The 8,655-nt window shown below is 34.8% G+C and overlaps 2 protein-coding genes across 2 annotated transcripts in view; one reads left to right on the top strand and one right to left on the bottom strand.

Annotated features, from left to right (window-relative positions):
* LOC112513824 (thaumatin-like protein) overlaps positions 1-2,487 on the top strand; it is a gene marked incomplete at its 5' end in the record, with an annotated part of 8,354 nt that extends 5,867 nt beyond the window's left edge. Inside the window, 2 exons of the mRNA XM_025120192.1 lie at positions 1,537-1,589; positions 1,696-2,487. Of these exons, the coding sequence (XP_024975960.1) occupies positions 1,537-1,589; positions 1,696-2,369 (727 nt within the window). The remainder of the gene's footprint in view (positions 1-1,536; positions 1,590-1,695) is intronic.
* A 1,237-nt stretch (positions 2,488-3,724) lies between these two features.
* LOC112512355 (hsp70 nucleotide exchange factor fes1-like) lies at positions 3,725-8,379 on the bottom strand. Its single transcript, XM_025118270.1, has 6 exons — positions 8,078-8,379; positions 6,519-6,661; positions 6,382-6,432; positions 4,860-5,081; positions 4,672-4,774; positions 3,725-4,457 (listed from the first exon to the last, which is right to left on the bottom strand). Exons 1-6 carry the CDS (start codon positions 8,161-8,163, stop codon positions 3,962-3,964), a joined length of 1,101 nt encoding a protein of 366 aa, XP_024974038.1. The 5' UTR covers positions 8,164-8,379; the 3' UTR covers positions 3,725-3,961.
* Between the last annotated feature and the right edge of the window lie 276 nt (positions 8,380-8,655).

The raw sequence follows: 8,655 nt of genomic DNA on the forward strand, positions 1-8,655 counted from the left end.
TTAGGCCCATATATATATATAGGGTATATTTCTTTTACAACCTTGTGCATTTGTACAACCTTTGCAACCCAATTAATTGAGATATTTATAGAAATGATTGGAGTTCATTTATKATRWTTTDAATATTTATGGAATATGAATAGAGTTTATTAATTATGATTAATACTTTATATTAGGAAACAATTATTTGATTAAAAATTGAATGGTTGAAATGAGGGTTGTATAGGGTGTAGGAATGGCAAATGTTGTAGAATAACATCCCTCTCTCTCTCTCTCTCTCTCTCTCTCTCTCTCTCTATATATATATATATATATATATATATATTATTTCTCAACTAATTTTTTGTGGTTAAAAATGGATCTCGTCATAACTCACAATTTAGCAAGTTCTTAAAAGAAGACCCTCTATATATGTATATGTATATAGGGTTGGGTTTCGGTGAAAACGAGAATTATGGTGAGAAGCATAAGAAGACATCTCCATCCTTGGATGCACATTAGGATGAAATGCACCGAAGCAATCCCCGTATCAAGCATGCGATTCATGGGTGGGTTTGAGATTTAAAGGGATCAAGGATCTAGATCCGTTCTTACCATTCTCACCTTAACTCTCATTCTCACACAATACTTTGTCTATGTATATGTATATATGGACATTTTCTTTGAGAACCCATAAAATTGTGATATCCTTGAGAACTTGTACGTGTTATTTAATATGATTTTTTTCCATTTAAAATTAGAATTTAGAATATTGATTAATCCTTTTGACGTGTTTATGAAACAAAAAATACATGTTAAAAAGTTTCATATTGTAAATCAAATACATATGAAAAAAAAACAAATTATGAAACTAATGTATGTTAATTAATACGTTAAGTACTATATTTATACAGAAAACAATATTAGAAACAAAACATCTAGATAGAAGTTATAAGCCTATCTCATAAATTTTGGAGTTCTCAAATGATTTATACATGTATATATATATAGAGAGAGAGAGAGAGAGAGAGAGAGTTTGTTTCAAATACAACCTATCGCATTTGTACAATCAATGCAACTCAATAAATTGAGATATTTATGAAAATGATGAGAGTTTATTTATTATGATTTGAATATTTATGGAAGATGAATTTGTTTCATTAATTATGATCAATACTTTATATTATGAAACAATCAAAACTTCTATGAAATCACATATTAATAAAATAAAATGGTGGATTGAGATTGAGTTGTATTGATTATACAAATGTCAAGGGTTTTATAATAACCAACCTCTTTATATATAAACATATATATATATATACACACACATATTATATGTAGCACTATACGGTATTTGCTCTTTTTTGTGTCTCACTTTGGATGTTGCAAAAACCCTCCGGTGGAAGCAATGCATCTATGTATCTATCTACGGATTACTCTTTTTGACTCCCACAAAGCGAAAGCGACGCCCCTACAAATATACTCATCAGCCACCATTTACACTCACAGTACACAGAGAACTTGCAGAGCTATCTTACCCACAACAATGGCTACTTCTCTCTTCATTCTTTTCATTTGCATCTTCCTCCATCGTTTCTTCACCTCATGTATGAATCATATTTAACTTCAACTCTATCTTCATATATATATATATATATATATATATATACACAACTTCTTCATTGACTGTTTTAATCAATTAATTACCTGCAGATGGGGTTCAGCTGATTCTAGTCAACAACTGTCGGGAAAGCATCTGGCCTGGATTACAAGGCGGCGCCGGCCATCCTGCCCCAAAAGACGGTGGTTTCCATCTAGGTGGTGCGGAGGAAGTAGTCATTGACGTGCCGGATAAATGGTCTGGAAGAATATGGGCAAGGCAAGGTTGTCATTTCGACAGCAACGGCAAAGGCAGTTGTGTCACCGGTGGTTGTTCCGGCCAGTTACTCTGCCACGGCACCGGCGGTGAACCACCAGCTACGGTGGTGGAAATGACCTTTGGATCATCCACATCCCCCTTGCATTTCTATGATGTGAGCTTGGTAGATGGATTCAACATACCCGTTACGATGGCACCGGTTGGCGGTGGCGTAGGGTGCGGCCGGGCGGCGTGTGAAGTCGATTTGAACATTTGTTGTCCGTCCGCTCTCGAAGTGAAGATCGGCGGGCAAGTCGTCGGGTGCAAAAGCGCGTGTTTGGCAATGGCGTCGCCGAAATACTGTTGTACGGGGGAATACGCGAATCCGAAGGCATGTAAGCCAACGCTTTTCGCGCATCTTTTTAAGGCGATATGCCCGAAAGCGTATAGTTACGCATTTGACGACTCGTCGAGTCTTAATAAGTGTCGGGCTTCGCGATATGTGATCACGTTTTGCCCTCCCAAATGAGTCGTGTTGAATGTGGATGTGATGAATAGATGGTTAGTTTGATTGTAACATTGATGATGAATCAGTTATAATTAGAAGAAATTCACGAATATGAAATTAAGGGGTTGTTTGTTTACTTATTAATAGTTCCATTAAAAGACAACTTCTAAATCGTTAAAGAGACGAATCTTGTTTGGGAAAAAAAAGTCTGCATTTCAATGGTTTTAAAATCTTCTGAATGATTTTGTATCATGCGCCTCTCTTTAACCATTCAGCGACCTAATTTTGTTGTAAACAATTGTCAAACAATTATATGTTATGTTTCACTATATCATGAGAGACTCTTAATTATTCTGCACCAAATCATTCAACAACTACCAAACAGTCCAAAATAGTCGTTTGTACCTTGTGTAATACCTTGGGCCAAAAAATTATTGTAAACGATTTCAAGGTTCATTTGCAACACCCTTCAAAAAATCTTTACAGTTTTAGTTTTGAATACAGAAAGCGCGATCAAATGCAAACAACTCATATTCGTATAAATCATGTAAACCATCCTTATTCGTCGATTTCATGGTTTAATCTTATAAAATTATTTTATATAATATTATCTTTTTGATAAAGTTGTTTCATATATGGTTATGAAATTGTTTCATATAGTATTTAATAAATTTTAGTGAAACTGTTTCATATATTTCTCTAAAATTAACAAAATGAAGATGAAAATATACATGATTAACACTCTCCAGAATAAAAATGATTAATCAATCTCTCATAATTACAAAAAAAATGAACAGAATAAAAAATTATAATTGATTGAACGAAGTTTGTACAGTTTGTACAAATAACGTGGTTTGCAAAGTAAACATTCTCCTCTTCTTCTCTCCCCCCTCTCTCTCTCTATATATAAAAATAATAATAATAATAATAATTAAATAAGACTTATTTATTTCTTACAACTATATTTTTCTTAATGAAAAAACTATTAAACTTTTTTATTTTATTAAATTTTCTTATTTTGAATGATTAAGTCATTGAACTATTTTTTTGAATGAAAAAATCATTAAATTTTTATATTTTAAATGATTAACCCTAATTTTTTAAAATAAATAAACCATCAAACTTTTATCACTTGATTAAATAATTTTCTTTAGGTTAAAAGAATATAGATAACTAATTTTTAAAAGTACGATGATATTTTTATTAAATAAATGTATAGAAATCTAATCAATCAAAATAAGAAAGTTTAATAAATTTTTCATTTAAAAAAGAGAACTTGATGGGGGCTTTTCTTTCAGAAAAATAGTTCAAGAATTTAATCATTTAAAATTAGATTGTTATGAATAAGATTTCATTTCGAATTGGAGGACTCTGAATTGAAAGGGTTTGAACGTATATTTTGACACTTACAAATCAATTTAGATTCTGTGAACGTAACAGCGAAAATATTCGATACATTTACAAATGTAGATGTAGCATAAAAAGCAATATTTCAGAAGACGGCCAAACACAAAAGATCGAGCCCAAATGAAGTAAGCCCGAGCCAGGCCAATTGTGGAAACAACAAAACATCAAGTTCAACCAGCCAACCTGCTGCTGGTTCACATTCGCAGTCAAGGACCAAGTAACAATGGTGCTTCTCTCTTTTCAGAATTTTTACCATTTCCAGCTGGTCGGTTTGGTGCCCTAAGGGGAGACTCGAGAAGTCCGGAGACTACATCCGGGGCTGGTGCATTATCCTCAGGAAGAACGACGAGTCCTTTCTCTCTAAGAGACGATGGTTCGTTGTAACGTGTGGTCCATAAGGAGTCTATAAGCTGTCGTTCCTCTTTGGCAGCTGCAAGATCTTCGGATGACATCACACTGATATTGTTGATCCGATCTTGAAGAACTTGTTTTAGTTTTTCATCATCTACGTGTACGCTATTATCTGCTTCTCCTGTTTTGTCCTTGGAAAGCTCGTAAAGACTGCTTAATGCAGCTTCTCGTACTTCCCCATCTTCACTCGAGGCAAGATGTGTCATGATGCGTGGAAACCCGAGTTCTGTAACAACATTGCGATCACTCGGGTTCTCTTGAAGCAAGTATTGGATCAAGTTAAGTGCTTTCCTGCATTTGAACCCATTTCACACAAAAATTTAGGCTAATAAAACCAAACATACTGCACTTGAAAATAGAGTCCTGACAATAAAATGCATCTTTGTCCAACTCGGTCCCAGTCTATTGCCACACCAGAAGTTGGACAAGTTCTTGTCTGGTCCCACGTAGCAAACACACCCTAAAGGTTCTGACAAATTACAATAGGTTATAAGCAGATACATACCTCTGAAATCTGACATTTCCCGAGCTTAGAGCATCTTTCAGCGCAGCATAGCCGTTTGCAAGACGAAATGCTGCAATCCCTGGCTTGTTATGCCTGATCAGAGCTGAATTTAACCATAAAAATACAATCAATGTCATATCAGTTGTCATTTAAGAAAACGAGCAAAGAAATTTGCAAGGATTACTCACAGGATATCGCACCAAGTGCCTTGGTCCGAACAGTAATATCACCATCAGAAGCGAAATTAGAAAGCAAAGGTTCGAGGCCATTTGCGTCCATAACCAATTGCTGGCTTTTGGGATTGTTCTGGACAACGGTACTCACAACCTCTGCAGCTTTGGCTCGTATATTAGCATGGGAGTTCCTTAGATAGTTGAGTAGAGGGGTCAAACCACCAATAGAATTCAGATCTGGCAAAACAAGCATAAGTTAATTACACAGTCCTTGTCATGTAAGAGACTCGAGGAATAGGCTGAAACTGTCAAAACGGAAAAGGAAAATTGCAATGTACTTTGTTGGTCCAATTTCATGTATTTCGGGAACCTTCATTTTGGTACCGCAGATATAATATCTCAAAGATTTAAACCAAAATACGGTACACACAATTGAAATCAGACCAAAGTACGTTGCATTTTTCATGCATTCTCAGATGTAACCGGATGTCTAAAAGTATTTGAAATCTTACATCTTAGCTAAAAATGAAGGTTTTGAAAGTCTGTTACCAAAATAGAAATCAGACTAAAATACTTTGCATTTTTTATGCAATTTGCCCATTCAGAAATGTCAAAGAATACTCTATTTCAGATACACAAGGATAACCAATAATACAGGTCATGATTGGACACTTCACATACGTAGAAGATCATTACTATATTAAGACCATATAGCCTGCAAGAGAAGTTAAGAGAATTGAAGCAAATGATTCTAATTCAACCATACAATTTACATATGTTGAAAACATCAAAACACACGATATAACTATGAAATGGAAAAAAGCACCTGAAACTTATTGATACGTTACTTGAAGTAGCTTTTCATAAACTTGCTCTAAGTTTATGGCTAACCAAACAAGGCTTTTTCAACAAGCTCAAAAAATAAGCTAGCTTATGCTTGACAAACATGGCCTTTTAAGTATGACCCATACTAAACTACTAATTCACTTGGGCAAAACTATAGCACACATCAAATTCACCAACAAACTCACCACCATTCCTTCATATATAAAAAATGTGGCTACTTACATATATCTCCCATAACAACTACATACACTCCTTCACCATAGGATATGACTGTGATTGGTAACATGGGTGAATGCCATAAATTATTCTCACCATATAGATCAGATGCCTCTTATGGCTTAGAAGACCCAACAGGCCGTTCATAATCTAATAAACCAAAACCAATAGCATGAACCAGGAATCTCTTAACCACAGAAATATATAGAGAATAAATACTCATTTATTTATATTCCAATCATTGAAGTATGGAACCATGGTTCATATTGCCAACAACTTGTACAGCAGGTTATAGCTGAAACCCGCATCACAGGCCTGAGCCTAAAACACAAACCTCAACCAACAAATGGAAAAATTCCAATATACATTTTTTTGATGGAATATTAAAAGAACATAATATGTACAAAGTAAATCAGACTGACTTTGAAGACAGTAAAAACAGTAATAATATTAAAAAATGGAAGGAAAATCTCACCATTGGCCATATCAATAGACTCGACATGCTCTTGAAGCTCTTCCAACATATCTGCAAAGAAAATTAGCATCACATAAACCTCAGTAAGATTAGAACAGAAACATATATCATGCACAAGTCTTGAAAGCTAACTATACCTTCAATATCTGTTGCAGTTACACCTTGCTCCTCCAAAACGTTATCAGGAGTTTTCATAACCAGAGTTATTTCTTTCATGCGTTTAACCACATCAATTGTTTGAGCTTGCATAGCTTCCATGAACCATTTCCGATCCTCCTCACTAAATAACAATAATAAAGAAAAAAAATAAATGTCACAACCCTCAAAAGGTGAAGACGATGGAAAAATTACCCGCTCAATCTAATGAATTGCAGAACATTTAATATTAAAATATATAAGAGAGATACAAACTTATTTAGAAAGTCTGACCTCAATGTCACTGGTAGAATATATAGCAAGGTTTGAGGCCACTAAATCTAAGACCTAAGAGAAATTTTAAAGAGGAAAGCTAAAATTTTCTCTTTAAAATGTCAAAAATCAACAACTGAAAACCGACTTCGGGATCCAAAGTTCAAGAGTCCTAAAATTCCGATCAATCTTGTGTTTAATGGAACATATTCTCCCAATTATACCTTATTTGGCCATTTAACTGCATACAGTGTTTCCATTTACACACATCCTACAATGTTTTTATGCCTCCAGCCTTGCATTGACACATTCCCTATCCTAACAGTCAACACATAAACTCAAAGAAAAATATATGTGTACCAGGTTATCATCCATAACTAAATAAAGAAAATAAGATCCTACAACACCTTAACCTTAAGGCAAAACTATTTTCCGTCTGACATTTGTTTGCATACAGGTTTCTTCGCAATCATACATATATATAATCACAATCCCATACATTACAAAGACCTTCTTCCCAAACCCCATGGCTTATCTTGTCTCCTTTTTCTTCTTCTTTTTTCTTTTGGCAAGGACAAAGGCCCCTTATACATGTCGAATTCTGTGGGGCCCAGAAGCTCGAATAAATTCTATGCCATCATACTCTTCTTCTAGATAGAAAGTTTATCTTGTCCCTTCTTATTCCTTAGATCTATGATCAAAAAAAGAAATAGCTAATGATAAAGATACCCGAGTCATAAAACCAAATTAGCCTTCCCATAAACTTTGTTAACCCTAAGCTTCTCTACCTATCGATTTTGTCCCAAGATTTCTTCAGTGAACCATTCTTTTTAATGGAGTAATGAATACACTGCACAAAGAAAGGTATAATCCTTGCTGATTTTATTTGAAACTCATAGAAAACAAGACTACATACCACAGCCTACAAACAATCAAGGCAATTTTTTAATTATTTTTTTCCTTAAAATGTCATCTGTCACTTTCATTGGAACAAAACTAAGCAAGAATGGATCCAGGACATGACAAATACATGAACACTTCACTGTTCCAAGCACAAGGTTTATTTTCTATCAAATGTTAACTCACAAACATCAGAAAGAACCCAAAGATTCCATACAAACAAACATCCCTTTCTGAATTAAAAAGGAAAATGATCTAATTAACAAGATCAATTAATTAGTTGGACAAATTTCTACACATACAGTAAACATCATCAAATTGAAACAAACAAACAATAAACTTAATTCACAGGAAACAGATAAAGAAATTGATAGGGGGATGTGCGTACCTTAAGTTTCTACCAGTTCCAGTACCATCCGAATTAGCAATGCTCCACTTGAGCAAACCGTCCCAGTTAGGTCCCTCTTTCGCCATATCCTTGTGTCAAAAAAGCCAACCCTAATTACAGGCTCTGTTCAGTTTCCTATAGTTATTGCAACCACAATCAAGTCGATAAGAGAAAACAGTAATTCAGGCGATCGTTGATTTATGTAAGGGTTTGGATTTCGAAAGAAGGTTCTGGAAGCTACGTGAAGAATCGCGGGTTAGAAAACAGTAGGAAGACGTCTATGAAGTCGGCCGTTCTACGCTTTAGGGACCAACATCATTGGAGACCGATACGAAAGCTGACCATCTATAATTTTTGAGTAAATTGCATGTTTAGTCTCTATGGTTACATGTTTTTAACAATCTAAGTCCTTTTCTAAAATTCAACGATCATGTCTTTTTGAGTAAATTGCATGTTTAATCCCTATGGTTAGATCTCTATGGGTGCGTTTGGTACGTGGAACAGGGTGGGACACACTTGTCCCATGTTTGGTGTGTTTCTAAGTGGAACTAAGTGGAACATGTGTGGGACAAGCTTGT

This window comes from Cynara cardunculus (assembly GCF_001531365.2).
Source record: "Cynara cardunculus var. scolymus isolate 2C chromosome LG 5, CcrdV1, whole genome shotgun sequence".
NCBI classification, from domain to species: Eukaryota; Viridiplantae; Streptophyta; class Magnoliopsida; order Asterales; family Asteraceae; genus Cynara; species Cynara cardunculus.

What these genes read in the sequence shown, in the direction of transcription:
- LOC112512355 (XM_025118270.1), bottom strand. Translation starts at nt 8,163, where the DNA reads ATGGCGAAAGAGGGACCTAACTGGGACGGTTTGCTCAAGTGGAGCATT. An exon ending in AACTGCAACAGATATTGAAG is followed by an intron (nt 6,433 to 6,518) that starts GTATAGTTAGCT and finishes TTTTCTTTGCAG; the next exon opens with ATATGTTGGAAGAGCTTCAA. An exon ending in GGCACTTGGTGCGATATCCT is followed by an intron (nt 4,775 to 4,859) that starts GTGAGTAATCCT and finishes GGTTAAATTCAG; the next exon opens with CTCTGATCAGGCATAACAAG.